At 39.2% G+C, this 24,172-nt stretch overlaps 1 protein-coding gene across 2 annotated transcripts in view; it reads left to right on the top strand.

The window, feature by feature from the left end:
- Positions 1 to 23,417, top strand: part of zgc:92429 (uncharacterized protein LOC445063 homolog) — a 34,447-nt gene extending 11,030 nt beyond the window's left edge. For both annotated transcript variants that reach the window (XM_042512340.1, XM_042512341.1), the window contains one exon: positions 22,899 to 23,417. In XM_042512340.1, the coding sequence (XP_042368274.1) occupies positions 22,899 to 23,333 (435 nt within the window). In that variant the 3' untranslated portion in view covers positions 23,334 to 23,417. The remainder of the gene's footprint in view (positions 1 to 22,898) is intronic.
- Positions 23,418 to 24,172: the final 755 nt, after the last annotated feature.

Genomic DNA, 24,172 nt, shown 5'->3' with positions numbered 1-24,172 from the left:
ACTGTATAATGAATATTTTTGCATGTTTTGCGTGCATTTTGACTTTTTCATCCCATTTTGGATGACAAACAATGCTGTGACATTTTTATCATGTCAGACGAAAAACTCTACTATGACTTTTTCTGTGCTGTTTTGGACTACATGCTCTAGTGTGACTCCTTTATCATATTTTCGATGACGTATGACTTTATGACACTATGACATTTAATGCCATTTTGGACCACATAATAAACCATGACTTTTTCATATTTCTACCTTTTTAGAGATAATATTAGATTACATTTTTATCGTACTATGACGATTTTTTTCAGACAGTTTTAGGGCCAGAAGAATCAAGTTTAGCTTGACTTTTAATGTGACTGATCTCTGCCGCTTATTAATGGGAAACACTGTAGACTATGACTTTTTTGTGCCATTTGGACAATATACTATACTGTGACTTTTTCATCATATGTCAGACAACATGAAAGTCGACATGCTAAATTCTGCTGTTTTGGGCTCTTTTCGCAACTTTCTTTGCTATAGTGTGTCTGGGCAGGTCATTCTAAACGGTTTCCAACTGTTTTCAACACTTTTTGGAAGGTGTCAAATTTTGACATTTTTGACTTGCAGACAGTTATTCTATGCGGATTCCAGCTGTTTTGGACAGTTTTTGGGACGTGTCCAGTTTTGACATTTTGCCTTACTATAGCCTTGGATTTTTGGTCGTTTTTTCGACATGCTAATTTCTGCTGTTTTGGGCTCTTTTTGCAAGTTTCTTTGCTAGGGTGTGATTCGGCAGGTGATCGTAAGCAGTGTCAAGCTGTTTTCAGCAGTTTTTGGGAGGTGTCCAATTTTGACATTTTGCCTTACTATAGCCTTGGATTTTTGGTTGTTTTTTCGACATGCTAATTTCTGCTGTTTTGGGCTCTTTTTGCAAGTTTCTTTGCTGTGGTGTGATTCAGCAGGTTATTGTAAGCGGTTTGCAGCTGTTTTCAACCATTTTTGGGACGTGTCCAATTTTGACATTTTGCCTTACGATAGCCTTGGATTTTTTGTGTTTTTTTCGACATGCTAATTTCTGCTGTTTTGGGCTCTTTTTGCAAGTTTCTTTGCTAGGGTGTGTCTTGGCAGGTTATTGTAAGCGGTTTGCAGTTGTTTTCAACCGTTTTTGGGACGTGTCCAATTTTGACATTTTGCCTTACTATAGCCTTGGATTTTTGGTGTTTTTTTCGACATGCAAATTTCTGCTGTTTTGGGCTCTTTTTGCAAGTTTCTTTGCTAGGGTGTGTCTTGGCAGGTTATTCTAAGCGGTTTGCAGCTGTTTTCAACAGTTTTTGGGACGTGTCCAATTTTTACATTTTGCCTTACTATAGCCTTGGATTTTTGGTCGTTTTTTCAACATGCTAAATTCTGCTGTTTTGGGCTATATTTGCAACTTTCTTTGCTGTGGCATGTCTTGGCGGGTTATTCTAAGCGGTTTCCAGCTGTTTTCAACAGGTTTTGGGAGGTGTCAAAATTTGAAATGTTGCCTTACTATAGCCTTGGATTTTTGGTCGTTTTTTCGACATGCTAAATTCTGCTGTTTTGGGCTATTTTCGCAACTTTATTTGCTATGGCGTGTCTTGGCGGGTTATTCTAAGTGGTTTGCAGCTGTTTTCAACAGTTTTTGGGACGTGTCCAATTTTTGACATTTTGCCTTACTATAGCCTTGGATTTTTGGTCGTTTTTTCGACATGCTAATTTCTGCTGTTTTGGGCTGTTTTTGCAAGTTTCTTTGCTAGGGTGTGTCTTGGCAGGTTATTCTAAGCGGTTTGCAGCTGTTTTCAACAGTTTTTGGGACGTGTCCAATTTTGACATTTTGCCTTACTATAGCCTTGGATTTTTGGTCGTTTTTTCGACATGCTAATTTCTGCTGTTTTGGGCTCTTTTTGCAAGTTTCTTTGCTATGGCGTGTCTTGGCAGGTTATTGTAAGCGGTTTGCAGCTGTTTTCAACCGTTTTTGGGACGTGTCCAATTTTGACATTTTGCCTTACGATAGCCTTGGATTTTTCATCATATTTTCGACATGCTAAATTTCTGCTGTTTTGGGCTCTTTTTGCAAGTTTCTTTGCTATGGGTGTCTTGGCAGGTTATTCTAAGCGGTTTGCAGCTGTTTTCAACAGTTTTTGGGGACGTGTCCAATTTTGACATTTTGCCTTACTATAGCCTTGGATTTTTGGTCGTTTTTTCGACATGCTAATTCTGCTGTTTTGGGCTCTTTTTGCAAGTTTCTTTGCTATGGCGTGTCTTGGCAGGTTATTCTAAGCGGTTTGCAGCTGTTTTCAACAGTTTTTGGGACGTGTCCAATTTTGACATTTTGCCTTACTATAGCCTTGGATTTTTGGTCGTTTTTTCGACATGCTAATTTCTGCTGTTTTGGGCTCTTTTTGCAAGTTTCTTTGCTTGGTGTGTCTTGGCAGGTTATAAGCGGTTTGCAGCTGTTTTCAACAGTTTTTGGGACGTGTCCAATTTTTGACATTTTGCCTTACTATAGCCTTGGATTTTTGGTCGTTTTTTCGACATGCAAAATTTCTGCTGTTTTGGGCTCTTTTTTGCAAGTTTCTTTGCTATGGCGTGTCTTGGCAGGTTATTCTAAGCGGTTTGCAGCTGTTTTCAACAGTTTTTGGGACGTGTCCAATTTTGACATTTTGCCTTACTATAGCCTTGGATTTTTGGTCGTTTTTTTCGACATGCAAATTTCTGCTGTTTTGGGCTCTTTTTGCAAGTTTCTTTGCTATGGCGTGTCTTGGCAGGTTATTCTAAGCGGTTTGCAGCTGTTTTCAACAGTTTTTGGGACGTGTCCAATTTTTGACATTTTGCCTTACTATAGCCTTGGATTTTTGGTCGTTTTTTCGACATGCTAAATTCTGCTGTTTTGGGCTCTTTTTGCAAGTTTCTTTGCTATGGGTGTGTCTTGGCAGGTTATTCTAAGCGGTTTGCAGCTGTTTTCAACAGTTTTTGGGACGTGTCAATTTTGACATTTTGCCTTACTATAGCCTTGGATTTTTGGTCGTTTTTTCGACATGCTAAATTGCTGTTTTGGGCTCTTTTTGCAAGTTTCTTTGCTATGGTGTGTCTTGGGCAGGTTATTCTAAGCGGTTTGCAGCTGTTTTCAACAGTTTTTGGGACGTGTCAAATTTTGACATTTTGCCTTACTATAGCCTTGGATTTTTGGTCGTTTTTTCGACATGCTAATTATTTGCTGCTTTTTGGCTTTTTTTGCAAGTTTCTTTGCTATGGCGTGTCTTGGCAGGTTATTCTAAGCGGTTTGCAGCTGTTTTCAACAGTTTTTGGGACGTGTCAAATTTTGACATTTTGCCTTACTATAGCCTTGGATTTTTGGTCGTTTTTTCGACATGCAAAATCTGCTGTTTTGGGCTCTTTTTGCAAGTTTCTTTGCTATGGCGTGTCTTGGCAGGTTATTCTAAAGCGGTTTGCAGCTGTTTTCAACAGTTTTTGGGACGTGTCCAATTTTTGACATTTTGCCTTACTATAGCCTTGGATTTTTGGTCGTTTTTTTCGACATGCTAATTTCTGCTGTTTTGGGCTCTTTTTGCAAGTTTCTTTGCTATGGCGTGTCTTGGCAGGTTATTCTAAGCGGTTTGCAGCTGTTTTCAACAGTTTTTGGGACGTGTCCAATTTTGACATTTTGCCTTACTATAGCCTTGGATTTTTGGTCGTTTTTTTCGACATGCTAAAATTGCTGTTTTGGGCTCTTTTTGCAAGTTTCTTTGCTATGGCGTGTCTTGCAGGTTATTCTAAGCGGTTTGCAGCTGTTTTCAACAGTTTTTGGGACGTGTCAATTTTTTGACATTTTGCCTTACTATAGCCTTGGATTTTTGGTCGTTTTTTTCGACATGCTAATTTCTGCTGTTTTGGGCTCTTTTTGCAAGTTTCTTTGCTATGGCGTGTCTTGGCAGGTTATTCTAAGCGGTTTGCAGCTGTTTTCAACAGTTTTTGGGACGTGTCCAATTTTGACATTTTGCCTTACTATAGCCTTGGATTTTTGGTCGTTTTTTCGACATGCTAAATTTCTGCTGTTTTGGGCTCTTTTTGCAAGTTTCTTTGCTATGGCGTGTGATTGGCAGGTTATTCTAAGCGGTTTCAGCTGTTTTCAACAGTTTTTGGGGACGTGTCCAATTTTTGACATTTTGCCTTACTATAGCCTTGGATTTTTGGTCGTTTTTTTCGACATGCTAATTTCTGCTGTTTTGGGCTCTTTTTGCAAGTTTCTTTGCTATGGGTGTGTCTTGGCAGGTTATTCTAAGCGGTTTCCAGCTGTTTTCAACAGTTTTTGGGACGTGTCAATTTTGACATTTTGCCTTACTATAGCCTTGGATTTTTGGTCGTTTTTTTTCGACATGCTAATTTCTGCTGTTTTGGGCTCTTTTTGCAAGTTTCTTTGCTATGTGTGTCTTGGCAGGTTATTCTAAGCGGTTTGCAGCTGTTTTCAACAGTTTTTGGGACGTGTCAATTTTGACATTTTGCCTTACTATAGCCTTGGATTTTTGGTCGTTTTTTTCGACATGCAAAATCCTGCTGTTTTGGGCTCTTTTTGCAAGTTTCTTTGCTATGGCGTGTCTTGGCAGGTTATTCTAAGCGGTTTGCAGCTGTTTTCAACAGTTTTTGGGACGTGTCAAATTTTGACATTTTGCCTTACTATAGCCTTGGATTTTTGGTCGTTTTTTTTTCGACATGCTAAATTCTGCTGTTTTGGGCTCTTTTTGCAAGTTTCTTTGCTATGGTGTGTCTTGGGCAGGTTATTCTAAGCGGTTTGCAGCTGTTTTCAACAGTTTTTGGGACGTGTCAAATTTTGACATTTTGCCTTACTATAGCCTTGGATTTTTGGTCGTTTTTTTTCGACATGCTAAATTTCTGCTGTTTTGGGCTCTTTTTGCAAGTTTCTTTGCATGGCGTGTCTTGGCAGGTTATTCTAAGCGGTTTGCAGCTGTTTTCAACAGTTTTTGGGACGTGTCAAATTTTGACATTTTGCCTTACTATAGCCTTGGATTTTTGGTCAGTTTTTTTCGACATGCTAAATTTCTGCTGTTTTGGGCTCTTTTTGCAAGTTTCTTTGCTATGGCGTGTCTTGGCAGGTTATTCTAAGCGGTTTGCAGCTGTTTTCAACAGTTTTTGGGACGTGTCCAATTTTGACATTTTGCCTTACTATAGCCTTGGATTTTTGGTCGTTTTTTCGACATGCTAATTTCTGCTGTTTTGGGCTCTTTTTGCAAGTTTCTTTGCTATGGCGTGTCTTGGCAGGTTATTCTAAGCGGTTTCAGCTGTTTTCAACAGTTTTTTGGGACGTGTCCAATTTTGACATTTTGCCTTACTATAGCCTTGGATTTTTGGTCAGTTTTTTTTTTCGACATGCTAAATTTCTGCTGTTTTGGGCTCTTTTTGCAAGTTTTCTCTTTGCTATGGTGTGATTGGCAGGTTATTCTAAGCGGTTTCCAGCTGTTTTCAACCGTTTTTGGGACGTGTCAAATTTTGACATTTTGCCTTACTATAGCCTTGGATTTTTGGTCGTTTTTTTTCGACATGCTAATTTGCTGTTTTTTGGGCTCTTTTTTGCAAGTTTCTTTGCTATGGGCGTGTGTTGGCAGGTTATTGTAAGCGGTTTGCAGCTGTTTTCAACAGTTTTTGGGACGTGTCAATTTTTGACATTTTGCCTTACTATAGCCTTGGATTTTTGGTCGTTTTTTCGACATGCTAATTTCTGCTGTTTTGGGCTCTTTTTGCAAGTTTCTTTGCTATGGCGTGTCTTGGCAGGTATTCTAAGCTTTTGCAGCTGTTTTTTCAACAGTTTTTTGGGACGTGTCCAAATTTTGACATTTTGCCTTACTATAGCCTTGGATTTTTGGTCGTTTTTTTCGACATGCTAATTTGCTGCTGTTTTGGGCTCTTTTTTCAAGTTTCTTTGCTATGGCGTGTCTTGGCAGGTTATTCTAAGCGGTTTCCAGCTGTTTTTTAACAGTTTTTGGGACGTGTCAATTTTTGACATTTTGCCTTACTATAGCCTTGGATTTTTGGTCGTTTTTTCGACATGCTAATTTCTGCTGTTTTGGGCTCTTTTTGCAAGTTTCTTTGCTATGGTGTGTCTTGGCAGGTTATTCTAAGCGGTTTCCAGCTGTTTTTTTAGCCTTTTTGGGACGTGTCAAATTTTGACATTTTGCCTTACTATAGCCTTGGATTTTTGGTCGTTTTTTCGACATGCTAATTTCTGCTGTTTTGGGCTCTTTTTTTGCAAGTTTCTTTGCTATGGCGTGTCTTGGCAGGTTATCTAAGCGGTTTCCAGCTGTTTTCAACAGTTTTTGGGACGTGTCAAATTTTGACATTTTGCCTTACTATAGCCTGGATTTTTTGGTCGTTTTTTCGACATGCAAAATCCTGCTGTTTTTTTGGGCTCTTTTTGCAAGTTTCTTTGCTATGGCGTGTCTTGGCAGGTTATTCTAAGCGGTTTTCAGCTGTTTTTTCAACAGTTTTTGGGACGTGTCCAATTTTGACATTTTGCCTTACTATAGCCTTGGATTTTTGGTCGTTTTTTTTCGACATGCTAATTTCTGCTGTTTTGGGCTGTTTTTTTTGCAAGTTTCTTTGCTATGGCGTGTCTTGGCAGGTTATTCTAAGCGGTTTGCAGCTGTTTTCAACAGTTTTTGGGACGTGTCCAATTTTGACATTTTGCCTTACTATAGCCTTGGATTTTTGGTCGTTTTTTCGACATGCTAAATTCTGCTGTTTTGGGGCTCTTTTTGCAAGTTTCTTTGCTATGGTGTGTCTTGGCAGGTTATTCTAAGCGGTTTGCAGCTGTTTTTAACAGTTTTTGGGACGTGTCAATTTTGACATTTTGCCTTACTATAGCCTTGGATTTTTGGTCGTTTTTTCGACATGCTAAATTTCTGCTGTTTTGGGCTCTTTTTGCAAGTTCTTTGCTATGGCGTGTCTTGGCAGGTTATTCTAAGCGGTTTTCAGCTGTTTTCAACAGTTTTTGGGACGTGTCCAATTTTGACATTTTGCCTTACTATAGCCTTGGATTTTTGGTCGTTTTTTTCGACATGCCAAATTCTGCTGTTTTGGGCTCTTTTTGCAAGTTTCTTTGCTATGGCGTGTGATTGGCAGGTTATTCTAAGCGTTTTTGCAGCTGTTTTTAGCAGTTTTTGGGACGTGTCCAATTTTGACATTTTGCCTTACTATAGCCTTGGATTTTTGGTCAGTTTTTTTTCGACATGCTAAATTCTGCTGTTTTGGGCTCTTTTTTGCAAGTTTCTTTGCTATGGCGTGTCTTGGCAGGTTATTGTAAGCGGTTTCAGCTGTTTTTAACAGTTTTTGGGACGTGTCCAATTTTGACATTTTGCCTTACTATAGCCTTGGATTTTTGGTCGTTTTTTTTTTTTCGACATGCTAAATTCTGCTGTTTTTGGGGGCTCTTTTTGCAAGTTTCTTTGCTATGGCGTGTCTTGGCAGGCTATTCTAAGCGGTTTGCAGCTGTTTTCAACAGTTTTTGGGACGTGTCAATTTTGACATTTTGCCTTACTATAGCCTTGGATTTTTGGTCGTTTTTTTTTCGACATGCTAAATTTCTGCTGTTTTGGGCTCTTTTTGCAAGTTTCTTTGCTATGGTGTGTCTTCAGCAGGTTATTGTAAGCGGTTTGCAGCTGTTTTTCAACAGTTTTTGGGACGTGTCAAATTTTGACATTTTGCCTTACTATAGCCTTGGATTTTTGGTCAGTTTTTTCGACATGCAAAATCCTGCTGTTTTGGGCTCTTTTTGCAAGTTTCTTTGCTATGGCGTGTCTTGGCAGGTTATTCTAAGCGGTTTGCAGCTGTTTTCAACAGTTTTTGGGACATGTGTCCAATTTTGACATTTTGCCTTACTATAGCCTTGGATTTTTGGTCAGTTTTTTTCGACATGCAAATTTCTGCTGTTTTGGGCTCTTTTTGCAAGTTTTTTTCTTTGCTATGGCGTGTCTTGGCAGGTTATTCTAAGCGGTTTGCAGCTGTTTTCAACAGTTTTTGGGACGTGTCAATTTTTGACATTTTGCCTTACTATAGCCTTGGATTTTTGGTCGTTTTTTCGACATGCTAAATTCTGCTGTTTTTTTGGCTCTTTTTGCAAGTTTCTTTGCTATGGCGTGTCTTGGCAGGTTATTCTAAGCGGTTTGCAGCTGTTTTCAACAGTTTTTGGGACGTGTCAATTTTTGACATTTTGCCTTACTATAGCCTTGGATTTTTTTTGTCGTTTTTTTTTGACATGCTAAATTCTGCTGTTTTGGGCTCTTTTTGCAAGTTTCTTTGCTATGGTGTGTGTCTTGGCAGGTATTGTAAGCTGTTTCAGCTGTTTTTTAAGTTTTTGGGACGTGTCAAATTTTGACATTTTTTTGCCTTACTATAGCCTTGGATTTTTGGTCGTTTTTTTTCGACATGCTAAAATCCATGCTGTTTTGGGCTCTTTTTGCAACTTTCTTTGCTATGGCGTGTCTTGGCAGGTTATTCTAAGCGTTTGCAGCTGTTTTCAACAGTTTTTTTGGGACGTGTCAAATTTTGACATTTTGCCTTACTATAGCCTTGGATTTTTGGTCGTTTTTTCGACATGCTAATTTCTGCTGTTTTGGGCTCTTTTTTGCAACTTTTCTTTGCTTTGCTATGGCGTGTCTTGGCAGGTTATTCTAAGCTGTTTGCAGCTGTTTTCAACAGTTTTTTTGGGACGTGTCCAATTTTGACATTTTGCCTTACTATAGCCTTGGATTTTTGGTCGTTTTTTCGACATGCTAATTTCTGCTGTTTTGGGCTCTTTTTGCAAGTTTCTTTGCTATGGCGTGTCTTGGCAGGTTATTGTAAGCGGTTTCCAGCTGTTTTTAACAGTTTTTGGGACGTGTCAAATTTTGACATTTTGCCTTACTATAGCCTTGGATTTTTGGTCGTTTTTTTCGACATGCTAATTTTCTGCTGTTTTGGGCTCTTTTTGCAAGTTTCTTTGCTATGGTGTGTCTTGGCAGGTTATTCTAAGCGGTTTGCAGCTGTTTTCAACAGTTTTTGGGACGTGTCAAATTTTGACATTTTGCCTTACTATAGCCTTGGATTTTTGGTCGTTTTTTCGACATGCTAAATTCTGCTGTTTTGGGCTCTTTTTGCAAGTTTCTTTGCTATGGCGTGTCTTGGCAGGTTATTTAAGCGGTTTCGCAGCTGTTTTCAACAGTTTTTGGGCGTGTCAAAATTTTGACATTTTGCCTTACTATAGCCTTGGATTTTTGGTCGTTTTTTTTTTTCGACATGCTAAATTCTGCTGTTTTGGGCTCTTTTTTGCAAGTTTCTTTGCTATGGCGTGTCTTGGCAGGTTATTGTAAGCGGTTTGCAGCTGTTTTCAACAGTTTTTGGGACGTGTCAAATTTTGACATTTTGCCTTACTATAGCCTTGGATTTTTGGTCGTTTTTTCGACATGCTAAATTCTGCTGTTTTGGGCTCTTTTTGCAAGTTTTTTCTTTGCTAGCTTAAAACAATGGGTGTGATTCGGCAGGTTATTGTAAGCAGTGTTTTTGCAGCTGTTTTCAGCAGTTTTTGGGACGTGTCAATTTTGACATTTTGCCTTACTATAGCCTTGGATTTTTGGTTGTTTTTTTCGACATGCAAATTTGCTGCTGTTTTGGGCTCTTTTTGCAAGTTTCTTTGCTGGACCGTGTCTTGGCAGGCTATTCTAAGCGGTTTCAGCTGTTTTCAACAGTTTTTGGGACGTGTCCAAAAACATTTTGCCTTACTATAGCCTTGATTTTTGGTCGTTTTTTCGACATGCTAAATTCTGCTGTTTTGGGCTATTTTTGCAACTTTCTTTTGCTATGGCGTGTCTTGGCAGGTTATTCTAAGCGGTTTGCAGCTGTTTTTCAAAAGTTTTTGGGACGTGTCCAATTTTGACATTTTGCCTTACTATAGCCTTGGATTTTTGGTCGTTTTTTTCGACATGCTAATTTCTGCTGTTTTGGCTCTTTTTGCAAGTTTCTTTGCTATAAACTGTGATTCAGCAGGTTATTGTAAGCGGTTTTCCAGCTGTTTTTAACAGTTTTTGGGACGTGTCAAATTTTGACATTTTGCCTTACTATAGCCTTGGATTTTTGGTATAGTAAGGCAAAATGTCAAAATTGACACGTCCCAAAAAAACTGTTTTGCAGCTGCAAACCGCTTACTATAACCTGCCAAGACACGCCATAGCAAAGAAACTTGCAAAAAGAGCCCAAAACAGCAGAAATTTGGGGGGTGTGTCAAAAAAAACGACCAAAAAATCCAAGGCTATAGTAAGGCAAAATTTTTGTCAAAATTTTTCGACACGTCCCAAAAACTGTTTTGGGGCTCTTTTTTTTTGGAAACTTTCTTAGAATAGCCTGCCTTGACACGCCATAGCAAAGAAAATTGCAAAAAGAGCCCAAAACAGCAGGATTTTGGGGCATGTCGAAAAAACTGACCAAAAATCCAAGGCTATAGTAAGGCAAAATGTCAAAATTTGGACACGTCCCAAAACTGTTTTTGAAAACAGCTGGAAACCGCTTAGAATAGCCTGCCAAGACACGCCATAGCAAAGAAAAATTGCAAAAAGAGCCCAAAACAGCAGGATTTTGGGCATGTCGAAAAAACGACCAAAAATCCAAGGCTATAGTAAGGCAAAATGTCAAAATTTGGACATGTCCCAAAAAAACTGCTTTTGAAAACAGCTGCAAACCGCTTAGAATAGCCTGCCAAGACACGCCATAGCAAAGAAACTTGCAAAAAAAAAGCCCAAAACAGCAGAATTTGCATGTCGAAAAAACGACCAAAAATCCAAGGCTATAGTAAGGCAAAATGTCAAAATTTGACACGTCCCAAAAACTGTTGAAAACAGCTGCAAACCGCTTAGAATAGCCTGCCAAGACACGCCATAGCAAAGAAACTTTGCAAAAGGAGCCCAAAACAGCAGAATTTGGCATGTCGAAAAAACGACCAAAAAATCCAAGGCTATAGTAAGGCAAAAAAATGTCAAAATTTGACACGTCCCAAAAACTGTTGCAAACAGCTGGAAAACTGCTTAGAATAGCCTGCCAAGACACGCCAGCAAAGAAAACTTGCAAAAAGACATTTTGCCCAAAACAGCAGGATTTTGCATGTCGAAAAAACGACCAAAAAATCCAAGGCTATAGTAAGGCAAAATGTCAAAATTGGACACGTCCCAAAAAAACTGTTGAAAACAGCTGGAAACCGCTTAGAATAGCCTGCCAAGACACGCCATAGCAAAGAAACTTGCAAAAAGAGCCCAAAACAGCATAATTTTGCATGTCGAAAAAAACTGACAAAAAATCCAAGGCTATAGTAAGGCAAAATGTCAAAATTGGACACGTCCCAAAAAAACTGTTGAAAACAGCTGCAAACAGCTTAGAATAGCCTGCCAAGACACGCCATAGCAAAGAAACTTGCAAAAAAAGCCCAAAACAGCAGAATTTTTGCATGTCGAAAAAAAACGACCAAAAATCCAAGGCTATAGTAAGGCAAAATGTCAAAAACGGACATGCCCAAATTATGCTGTTTTGACACGTCCCAAAAACTGTTGAAAACAGCTGGAAACCGCTTAGAGAATAGCCTGCCAAGACACGCCATAGCAAAGAAACTTGCAAAAAGAGCCAAAACAGCATAATTTAGCATGTCGAAAAAAAAACCAAAAAAATCCAAGGCTATAGTAAGGCAAAAATGTCAAAATTGGACACGTCCCAAAAAAAACTGTTGAAAACAGCTGGAAACTGCTTAGAATAGCCTGCCAAGACACGCCATAGCAAAGAAACTTGCAAAAAGAGCCCAAAACAGCAGAATTTAGCATGTCGAAAAAAACGACCAAAAATCCAAGGCTATAGTAAGGCAAAAATGTCAAAATTGGACACGTCCCAAAAACTGTTGCAAAACAGCTGGAAACAGCTTAGAATAGCCTGCCAACACGCCATAGCAAAGAAACTTGCAAAAAGAGCCCAAAACAGCATAATTTTTCATGTCGAAAAAACGACCAAAAAATCCAAGGCTATAGTAAGGCAATGTCAAAATCAAAATTGACACGTCCCAAAAAACTGTTGAAAACAACAGCTGGAAAACGCTTAGAATAGCCTGCCAAGACACGCCATAGCAAAGAAACTTGCAAAAAAGCCCAAAACAGCAGAATTTTGCATGTCGAAAAAACGACCAAAAAATCCAAGGCTATAGTAAGGCAAAATGTCAAAATTTGGACACGTCCCAAAAACTGTTGAAAACAGCTGGAAACCGCTTAGAATAGCCTGCCAAGACACGCCATAGCAAAGAAACTTGCAAAAAGAGCCCAAAACAGCAGAATTTTGCATGTCGAAAAAAAACGACCAAAAATCCAAGGCTATAGTAAGGCAAAAATGTCAAAATTGGACACGTCCCAAAAACTGTTTTTGAAAACACTGGAAACAGCTTAGAATAGCCTGCCAAGACACGCCATAGCAAAGAAAATTGCAAAAAGAGCCAAAAACAGCAGGATTTTGCATGTCGAAAAAACTGACCAAAAATCCAAGGCTATAGTAAGGCAAAATGTCAAAATTTTACACGTCCCAAAAACTGTTGAAAACAGCTGGAAACCGCTTAGAATAGCCTGCCAAGACACGCCATAGCAAAAAAAAAGTTGCAAAAAGAGCCCAAAACAGCAGGATTTTGCATGTCGAAAAAAACGACCAAAAAAATCCAAGGCTATAGTAAGGCAAAATGTCAAAATTGGACACGTCCCAAAAACTGTTGAAAACAGCTGGAAACCGCTTAGAATAGCCTGCCAAGACACACCATAGCAAAGAAACTTGCAAAAAAGCCCAAAACAGCAGAATTTAGCATGTCGAAAAAACACCCAAAAATCCAAGGCTATAGTAAGGCAAAATGTCAAAATTTGGACACGTCCCAAAAACTGTTGAAAACAGCTGGAAACTGCTTAGAATAGCCTGCCAAGACACGCCATAGCAAAGAAAACTTGCAAAAAGAGCCCAAAACAGCATAATTTGCATGTCGAAAAAAACGACCAAAAATCCAAGGCTATAGTAAGGCAAAATGTCAAAATTTGACACCTCAAAAACTGTTGAAAACAGCTGCAAACCGCTTAGAATAGCCTGCCAAGACACGCCATAGCAAAGAAACTTGCAAAAAGAGCCCAAAACAGCATAATTTGCATGTCGAAAAAAAAACGACCAAAAATCCAAGGCTATAGTAAGGCAAAATGTCAAAAATTGGACACGTCCCAAAAACTGTTGAAAACAGCTGGAAACCGCTTAGAATAGCCTGCCAAGACACGCCATAGCAAAGAAACTTGCAAAAAGAGCCCAAAACAGCAGAATTTAGCATGTCGAAAAAAAAAACGACCAAAAAATCCAAGGCTATAGTAAGGCAAAAATGTCAAAATTTGGACACGTCCCAAAAACTGTTGAAAAACACTGGAAACTGCTTAGAATAGCCTGCCAGACACGCCATAGCAAAGAAAATTGCAAAAAGATCCCAAAACAGCAGCAGAGATTTTGCAGCATGTCGAAAAAAAACCAAAAATCCAAGGCTATAGTAAGGCAAAAAATGTCAAAATTTGACGTCCCAAAAACTGTTGAAAACAGCTGGAAACCGCTTAGAATAGCCTGCCAAGACACGCCATAGCAAAGAAAACTTGCAAAAAGATCCCCCAAAACAGCAGGATTTTGCATGTCGAAAAAAACGACCAAAAATCCAAGGCTATAGTAAGGCAAAATGTCAAAATTGGACACGTCCCAAAAACTGTTGAAAACAGCTGGAAAACCGCTTAGAATAGCCTGCCAAGACACGCCATAGCAAAGAAACTTGCAAAAAGCAAAAAGCCCAAAAAAGCAGCAGAAATTAGCATGTCGAAAAAAACGACCAAAAATCCAAGGCTATAGTAAGGCAAAATGTCAAAATTGGACACGTCCCAAAAACTGTTGAAACACTGCTGAAACAGCTTAGAATATAGCTGCCAAGACACGCCATAGCAAAGAAACTTGCAAAAAGAGCCCAAAACAGCAGATTTTGCATGTCGAAAAAACGACCAAAAATCCAAGGCTATAGTAAGGCAAAAATGTCAAAATTTGACACGTCCCAAAAACTGTTGAAAAACAGCTGCAAAACCGCTTTAGAATAGCCTGCCAAGACACGCCATAGCAAAAAAACTTGCAAAAAGAGCCCAAAACAGCAGAAATTTTGCATGTCGAAAAAAAAAACGACCAAAAATCCAAGGCTATAGTAAGGCAAAATGTCAAAATTTGACACGTCCCAAAAACTGTTGAAAACAGCTGCAAACCGCTTAGAATAGCCTGCCAAGACACACCATAGCAAAGAAACTTGCAAAAAGCCCAAAACAGCAGAATTTAGCATGTCGAAAAAACGACCAAAAAATCCAAGGCTATAGTAAGGCAAAAATGTCAAAATTGACACGTCCCAAAAACTGTTGAAAACAGCTGGAAACTGCTTAGAATAGCCTGCCAAGACACGCCATAGCAAAGAAAACTGCAAAAAGAGCCCAAAACAGCAGGATTTTGCATGAAAAAAAACGACCAAAAAAATCCAAGGCTATAGTAAGGCAAAATGTCAAAATTGACACGTCCCAAAAACTGTTGAAAACAGCTGGAAACCGCTTAGAATAGCCTGCCAAGACACGCCATAGCAAAGAAACTTGCAAAAAGAGCCCAAAACAGCAGAAATTTGCATGTCGAAAAAAACGACCAAAAATCCAAGGCTATAGTAAGGCAAAAATGTCAAAATTGGACACGTCCCAAAAACTGTTGAAAAACAGCTGCAAACCGCTTAGAATAGCCTGCCAAGACACACACCATAGCAAAGAAAAACTTGCAAAAAGAGCCCAAAAAAACAGCAGAATTTAGCATGTCGAAAAAAAAAAAACGACCAAAAAAATCCAAGGCTATAGTAAGGCAAAATGTCAAAATTTGACACGTCCCAAAAAAAAGTTGAAAACAGCTGCAAACCGCTTAGAATAGCCTGCCTGCCAAGACACGCCATAGCAAAGAAACTTGCAAAAAGAGCCCAAAACAGCAGAGATTTGGCATGTCGAAAAAAAACGACCAAAAAATCCAAGGCTATAGTAAGGCAAAAATGTCAAAATTGGACACGTCCCAAAAACTGTTGAAACCAGCTGGAAACTGCTTAGAATAGCCTGCCAAGACACGCCATAGCAAAGAAACTGCAAAAAGAGCCCAAAACAGCAGCAGATTTTGCATGTCGAAAAAAAACGACCAAAAATCCAAGGCTATAGTAAGGCAAAATGTCAAAATTGGACACGTCCCCAAAAAACTGTTGAAAACAGCTGGAAACCGCTTAGAATAGCCTGCCAAGACACGCCATAGCAAAGAAACTTGCAAAAAGAGCCCAAAAACAGCAGATTTTGCATGTCGAAAAAACGACCAAAAATCCAAGGCTATAGTAAGGCAAAAATGTCAAAATTGGACACGTCCCAAAAACTGTTGAAAACACTGGAAACAGCTTAGAATAGCCTGCCAAGACACGCCATAGCAAAGAAACTTGCAAAAGCCCAAAACAGCAGAATTTAGCATGTCGAAAAAACGACCAAAAATCCAAGGCTATAGTAAGGCAAAAATGTCAAAATTGGACACGTCCCAAAAACTGTTGAAAAACAGCTGGAAACTGCTTAGAATAGCCTGCCAGACACACCATAGCAAAGAAAACTGCAAAAAGAGCCCAAAACAGCAGGATTTTGCATGTCGAAAAAACGACCAAAAATCCAAGGCTATAGTAAGGCAAAAAAATGTCAAAATTGGACACGTCCCAAAAACTGTTGAAAACAGCTGGAAACCGCTTAGAATAGCCTGCCAAGACACGCCATAGCAAAGAAACTTGCAAAAAGAGCCCAAAACAGCAGAATTTGCATGTCGAAAAAACGACCAAAAAATCCAAGGCTATAGTAAGGCAAAATGTCAAAATTTGACACGTCCCAAAAACTGTTGAAAACAGCTGCAAACCGCTTAGAATAGCCTGCCAAGACACGCCATAGCAAAGAAACTTGCAAAAAAAGAGCCCAAAACAGCAGAATTTGCATGTCGAAAAAAAAAACGACCAAAAATCCAAGGCTATAGTAAGGCAAAAATGTCAAAATTTGACACGTCCCAAAAACTGTTGAAAACAGCTGCAAACGCTTAGAATAGCCTGCCAAGACACGCCATAGCAAAGAAAAACTTGCAAAAAGAGCCCAAAACAGCAGAATTTTGCATGTCGAAAAAACGACCAAAAAATCCAAGGCTATAGTAAGGCAAAATGTCAAAATTGGACACGTCCCAAAAACTGTTGAAAACAGCTGGAAACCGCTTAGAATAGCCTGCCAAGACACGCCATAGCAAAGAAACTTGCAAAAAGAGCCCAAAACAGCAGAATTTGCATGTCGAAAAAACGACCAAAAAATCCAAGGCTATAGTAAGGCAAAAATGTCAAAATTGGACACGTCCTAAAAAACTGTTGAAAACAGCTGGAAACTGCTTAGAATAGCCTGCCAAGACACCATAGCAAAAAAAAATTGCAAAAAGAGCCCAAAACAGCAGAATTAGCATGTCGAAAAAACGACCAAAAAATCCAAGGCTATAGTAAGGCAAAATGTCAAAATTGGACACGTCCCAAAAACTGTTGAAAACAGCTGGAAACCGCTTAGAATAGCCTGCCAAGACACGCCATAGCAAAGAAAAACTTGCAAAAAGAGCCCAAAACAGCAGAATTTTGCATGTCGAAAAAACGACCAAAAAATCCAAGGCTATAGTAAGGCAAAATGTCAAAATTGGACACGTCCCAAAAACTGTTGAAAACAGCTGCAAACCGCTTAGAATAGCCTGCCAAGACACGCCATAGCAAAGAAACTTGCAAAAAGCCCAAAACAGCAGAATTTAGCATGTCGAAAAAACAACCAAAAATCCAAGGCTATAGTAAGGCAAAATGTCAAAATTGGACACGTCCCAAAAAACTGTTGAAAACACAGCTGGAAACTGCTTAGAATAGCCTGCCAAGACACGCCATAGCAAAGCAAAGACTGCAAAAAGATCCCAAAACAGCAGGATTTTGCATGTCGAAAAAACGACCAAAAAATCCAAGGCTATAGTAAGGCAAAATGTCAAAATTGGACACGTCCCAAAAACTGTTGAAAACAGCTGGAAACCGCTTAGAATAGCCTGCCAAGACACGCCATAGCAAAGAAACTTGCAAAAAGAGCCCAAAACAGCATAATTTAGCATGTCGAAAAAAAACGACCAAAAAAAATCCAAGGCTATAGTAAGGCAAAATGTCAAAATTGGACACGTCCCAAAAAAAACTGTTGAAAACAGCTGCAAACCGCTTAGAATAGCCTGCCAAGACACGCCATAGCAAAGAAACTTGCAAAAAGCCCCAAAAACAGCAGAATTTTGCATGTCGAAAAAAAAACGACCAAAAATCCAAGGCTATAGTAAGGCAAAATGTCAAAATTGGACACGTCCCAAAAACTGTTGAAAACAGCTGGAAACAGCTTAGAGAATAGCCTGCCAAGACACGCCATAGCAAAGAAACTTGCAAAAAGAGCCCAAAACAGCAGAATTTAGCATGTCGAAAAAAAAAACCAAAAAATCCAAGGCTATAGTAAGGCAAAAATGTCAAAATTTGACACGTCCCAAAAACTGTTGAAAACAGCTGGAAACCGCTTAGAATAGCCTGCCAAGACACGCCATAGCAAAGAAACTTGCAAAAAGGAGCCCAAAACAGCAGAATTTAGCATGTCGAAAAAAACGACCAAAAATCCAAGGCTATAGTATAGTAAGGCAAAATGTCAAAATTGGACACGTCCCAAAAACTGTTGAAAACAGCTGGAAACCGCTTAGAATAGCCTGCCAAGACACGCCATAGCAAAGAAACTTGCAAAAAGCCCAAAACAGCAGAATTTAGCATGTCGAAAAAACGACCAAAAAATCCAAGGCTATAGTAAGGCAAAAATGTCAAAATTGGACACGTCCCAAAAACTGCAAAAAACAGCTGGAAACTGCTTAGAATAGCCTGCCAAGACACGCCATAGCAAAAAAAAAAGCAAAAAGATCCCAAAACAGCAGGATTTTGCATGTCGAAAAAAACGACCAAAAATCCAAGGCTATAGTAAGGCAAAATGTCAAAATTGGACACGTCCCAAAAACTGTTGAAAACAGCTGGAAACCGCTTAGAATAGCCTGCCAAGACACACCATAGCAAAGAAACTTGCAAAAAGAGCCCAAAACAGCAGAAATTAGCATGTCGAAAAAACGACCAAAAAAATCCAAGGCTATAGTAAGGCAAAATGTCAAAATTGGACACGTCCCAAAAACTGTTGAAAACAGCTGGAAACTGCTTAGAATAGCCTGCCAAGACACGCCATAGCAAAGAAAAACTTGCAAAAAGAGCCAAAACAGCAGAATTTAGCATGTCGAAAAAACGACCAAAAAAATCCAAGGCTATAGTAAGGCAAAATGTCAAAATTTGACACGTCCCAAAAACTGTGAAAACAGCTGCAAACCGCTTAGAAATAGCCTGCCAAGACACGCCATACAAAGAAACTTGCAAAAAGAGCCCAAAACAGCAGATTTTTAGCATGTCGAAAAAACGACCAAAAAATCCAAGGCTATAGTAAGGCAAAATGTCAAAATTTGACACGTCCCAAAAACTGTTGAAAACAGCTGCAAACCGCTTAGAATAGCCTGCCAAGACACACCATAGCAAAGAAACTTGCAAAAAGGAGCCCAAAACAGCAGAATTTGCATGTCGAAAAAAAACGACCAAAAAATCCAAGGCTATAGTAAGGCAAAAATGTCAAAATTGGACACGTCCCAAAAACTGTTGAAAACACTGGAAAAACTGCTTAGAATAGCCTGCCGAGACACGCCATAGCAAAGAAAACTTGCAAAAAGAGCCCAAAACAGCAGGATTTTGCATGTCGAAAAAAAACGACCAAAAATCCAAGGCTATAGTAAGGCAAAATGTCAAAATTGGACACGTCCCAAAAACTGTTGAAAACAGCTGGAAACCGCTTAGAATAGCCTGCCAAGACACGCCATAGCATAGCAAAGAAAAACTTGCAAAAAGAGCCCAAAACAGCAGAATTAGCATGTCGAAAAAACGACCAAAAATCCAAGGCTATAGTAAGGCAAAAATGTCAAAATTGGACACGTCCCAAAAACTGTCGCAAACACTGCAAACCGCTTAGAATAGCCTGCCAAGACACACCATAGCAAAGAAACTTGCAAAAAGAGCCCAAAACTGCAGAATTTAGCATGTCGAAAAAAAACGACCAAAAATCCAAGGCTATAGTAAGGCAAAAATGTCAAAATTGGACACGTCCCAAAAACTGTTGAAAACAGCTGGAAACCGCTTAGAATAGCCTGCCAAGACACGCCATAGCAAAGAAACTTGCAAAAAGAGCCCAAAACAGCAGAATTTAGCATGTCGAAAAAACGACCAAAAAAAATCCAAGGCTATAGTAAGGCAAAATGTCAAAATTTGACACGTCCCAAAAACTGTTGAAAACAGCTGCAAACCGCTTAGAATAGCCTGCCAAGACACCATAGCAAAGAAACTTGCAAAAAGAGCCCAAAACTGCAGAAATTAGCATGTCGAAAAAACGACCAAAAAATCCAAGGCTATAGTAAGGCAAAAATGTCAAAATTGGACACGTCCCAAAAACTGTCGCAAAACAGCTGGAAACCGCTTAGAATAGCCTGCCAAGACACGCCATAGCAAAGAAACTTGCGAAAGGAGCCCAAAACAGCAGAATTTAGCATGTCGAAAAAAACGACCAAAAAATCCAAGGCTATAGTAAGGCAAAAATGTCAAAATTGGACACGTCCCAAAAACTGTTGAAAACAGCTGGAAACCGCTTAGAATAGCCTGCCAAGACACGCCATAGCAAAGAAACTTGCAAAAAGAGCCCAAAACAGCAGAATTTAGCATGTCGAAAAAACGACCAAAAAATCCAAGGCTATAGTAAGGCAAAATGTCAAAATTTGACACGTCCCAAAAACTGTTGAAAACAGCTGCAAACCGCTTAGAATTGCCTGCAGACACACCATAGCAAAGAAACTTGCAAAAAGCCCAAAACAGCAGAATTAGCATGTCGAAAAAAACGACCAAAAAATCCAAGGCTAGTAAGGCAAAAATGTCAAAATTGGACACGTCCCAAAAACTGTCGAAAACCACTGGAAACTGCTTAGAATAGCCTGCCAAGACACGCCATAGCAAAGAAAACTTGCAAAAAGATCCCAAAACAGCAGGATTTTGCATGTCGAAAAAACAACCAAAAAATCCAAGGCTATAGTAAGGCAAAATGTCAAAATTGGACACGTCCCAAAAACTGTTGAAAACAGCTGGAAACCGCTTAGAATAGCCTGCCAAGACACGCCATAGCAAAGAAACTTGCAAAAAGAGCCCAAAACTGCAGAATCTAGCATGTCGAAAAAAACGACAAAAAATCCAAGGCTATAGTAAGGCAAAAATGTCAAAATTGGACACGTCCCAAAAACTGTTGCAAACCACTGGAAACTGCTTAGAATAGCCTGCCAAGACACGCCATAGCAAAGAAACTTGCGAAAGGAGCCCAAAACTGCAGAATTTTGCATGTCGAAAAAACGACCAAAAAATCCAAGGCTATAGTAAGGCAAAAATGTCAAAATTGGACATGTCCCAAAAACTGTTGAAAACAGCTGCAAACCGCTTAGAATAGCCTGCCAAGACACGCCATAGCAAAGAAAAATTGCAAAAAGATCCCAAAACAGCAGGATTTTGCATGTCGAAAAAACGACCAAAAATCCAAGGCTATAGTAAGGCAAAATGTCAAAATTGGACACGTCCCAAAAACTGTTGAAAACAGCTGGAAAACCGCTTAGAATAGCCTGCCAAGACACGCCATAGCAAAGAAACTTGCAAAAAGAGCCCAAAACAGCAGCAATTTTTAGCATGTCGAAAAAACGACCAAAAAATCCAAGGCTATAGTAAGGCAAAATGTCAAAATTTGACACCTCCCAAAAACTATTGAAAACAGCTGCAAACCGCTTAGAATAACCTGCCAAGACACGCCATAGCAAAGAAACTTGCGAAAAGAGCCCAAAACTGCAGAATCTAGCATGTCGAAAAAAAACGACCAAAAATCCAAGGCTATAGTAAGGCAAAAATGTCAAAATTGGACACGTCCTAAAAACTGTCGCAAACACTGGAAACTGCTTAGAATAGCCTGCCGAGACACGCCCATAGCAAAGAAAATTGCAAAAAGATCCCAAAACAGCAGGATTTTGCACGTCGAAAAAAACCAAAAAATCCAAGGCTATAGTAAGGCAAAATGTCAAAATTGGACACGTCCCAAAAACTGTTGAAAACAGCTGGAAACCGCTTAGAATAGCCTGCCAAGACACGCCATAGCAAAGAAACTTGCAAAAAGAGCCCAAAACAGCTTAATTTAGCATGTCGAAAAAACGACAAAAAATCCAAGGCTATAGTAAGGCAAAATGTCAAAATTTGACACCTCCCAAAAACTGTTGAAAACAGCTGCAAACCGCTTAGAATAGCCTGCAGACACGCCATAGCAAAGAAACTTGCGAAAGGAGCCCAAAACTGCAGAATCTAGCATGTCGAAAAAACGACCAAAAATCCAAGGCTATAGTAAGGCAAAAATGTCAAAATTGGACACGTCCTAAAAACTGTCGCAAAACCACTGGAAACTGCTTAGAATAGCCTGCCGAGACACGCCATCGCAAAGAAAATTGCAAAAAATCCCAAAACAGCAGGATTTTGCACGTCGAAAAAACAACCAAAAATCCAAGGCTATAGTAAGGCAAAATGTCAAAATTGGACACCTCCCAAAAACTGTTGAAAACAGCTGCAAACCGCTTAGAATAGCCTGCCAAGACACACCATAGCAAAGAAACTTGCGAAAGGAGCCCAAAACAGCAGGATTTTGCACGTCGAAAAAACGACCAAAAAATCCAAGGCTATAGTAAGGCAAAATGTCAAAATTTGACATGTCCCAAAAAATTTTGAAAACAGCTGCAAACCGCTTACAATAACCTGCCAAGACACACACCATAGCAAAGAAAATTGCAAAAAGAGCCCAAAACAGCAAATTTAGCATGTTGAAAAAAACGACAAAAAATCCAAGGCTATAGTAAGGCAAAATGTCAAAATTTGACACCTCCCAAAAACTGTTGAAAACAGCTGCAAACCGCTTAGAATAGCCTGCCAGACACGCCATAGCAAAGAAAATTGCAAAAAGAGCCCAAAACAGCAGATTTTGCATGTCGAAAAAAACGACCAAAAATCCAAGGCTATAGTAAGGCAAAATGTCAAAATTGGACATGTCCCAAAAACTGTTGAAAACAGCTGCAAACCGCTTAGAATAATCTGCCAAGACACACCATAGCAAAGAAACTTGCAAAAAGAGCCCAAAACACCAGAAATTACCATGTCGAAAAAACGACCAAAAATCCAAGGCTATAGTAAGGCAAAATGTCAAAATTGGACACTTCCCAAAAACTGTTGTAAACCGCTGGAAACCATTTACAATAACCTGCCAAGACACGCCATAGCAAAAAACTTGCAAAAAGAGCCCAAACAGCAGGATTTTGCACGTCGAAAAAAACCCAAAAATCCAAGGCTATAGTAAGGCAAAATGTCAAAATTTGACACCTCCCAAAAACTGTTGAAAACAGCTGCAAACCGCTTAGAATAGCCTGACAAGACACGCCATAGCAAAGGAAGTTGCAAAACGGGTCAAAAACAAAATTTGACATGTTCCCATTTTTTCATATATGGACACTGATATTTAAACACATCGCCGTTAACACACAATACATACTTTGTCGATTTCTCTTACCTTCAGGTGGTCAATGTGAAGCAGAGCTCTGTCAACATGGTCCCATCCAAAGTGGAGATCACACTCCGCAAGGCTGACCAAGTGGCGTGGGGCAAACTGGAGGACCCCAACTATAAACCTGAGCCTGAACCCGTGGAGGATTCCTCCGCTGAAACCACAGCGTCCTACCATCCAGACTATGACATTGACGATGACGACATTAGTGACTCAGACGAGGAGTGGGCCTACGACACAGCTGCAAATAAAACACAGGAGAAGAAGGACATTGAGCAGAAGAAGATCGAGGAAGACACACAAAACTTAAAGCTGAAGGAGGTGGAGGAGGAGATGAAGAAGGCAATGGAAGAAAGGAAAAGGGCAGAGGAAGAGCGGAAGAAGCTGGAGGAGCAGAGAATGCTGGAGGAAGCAGGAGAATTCGAAGACATGCCCGAGCTTGAGTAACTCTTCCAAAAAAACAATACGGAGATTGGGTCAAACATTAGTGACAAAAATCTTAAATTTAATTACATCTCTGTAAAAAAAAAAGCAAACAAAACGTCTGTTTCTATAATTATACAGTTCTTGTTTTTTTTTTTTTGTAGCTTTAAAAAAGATACAAAATGAAACTTAATGTTTTGCCTACACTATAAGTTTGGATTTCTTTTTGGGGAAATGTAAATCTCTTAAAGTAAAAAGTTATTTACATCTTTCGTCAACAAACATACTGGATACTTTATACTCCTTCAGTTATAATGCAGTAAATAGTGTTTTGTCATCTCAATATATGTGAATATACTACTCAAATGGATTCATCTTAGCTGCAAAAAAATAAAAAACTTTTCTGTTTCTATGATCAAATTTTTTTCGTCTGTGTATCTAAAGTGATTAAAGCTATTGATTCTAATGGATGGAAACTTTTTCTTGCTATTTTTGACAACCTGCTGTTTACAGACGAATATGACAACTATAATGCATTTTTGGACAAGATACTGCAGTGTGATGATTTTCGTTCTGTTTTGAATGAAAACGTATTAACTGAGACTTTATACATACTTATAGGTCATGTTTGACAACGTACTACACTGACTTTTTTTTAATGACGTTTTGGACGACAAACTATACTTTTGTTTGTTTACGCAGTTTTGGACGACATACTATGACTTTTTTATCATATTTTGGATGACACACTACAATGACTTTTATGCTATTTTGGATGACAACTAATACATTTTTGGTTATGCAGTTTTGGACGATATACTATGACTATCATATTTTGGATGACATACTACAATGACTTTTTT

Source organism: Plectropomus leopardus, chromosome 23, assembly GCF_008729295.1.
Source record: "Plectropomus leopardus isolate mb chromosome 23, YSFRI_Pleo_2.0, whole genome shotgun sequence".
Taxonomy (NCBI): domain Eukaryota; kingdom Metazoa; phylum Chordata; class Actinopteri; order Perciformes; family Serranidae; genus Plectropomus; species Plectropomus leopardus.
The sequence above is the reverse complement of the archived record's forward strand: the minus strand, read 5'-3'. Positions and strand labels throughout refer to the sequence as shown.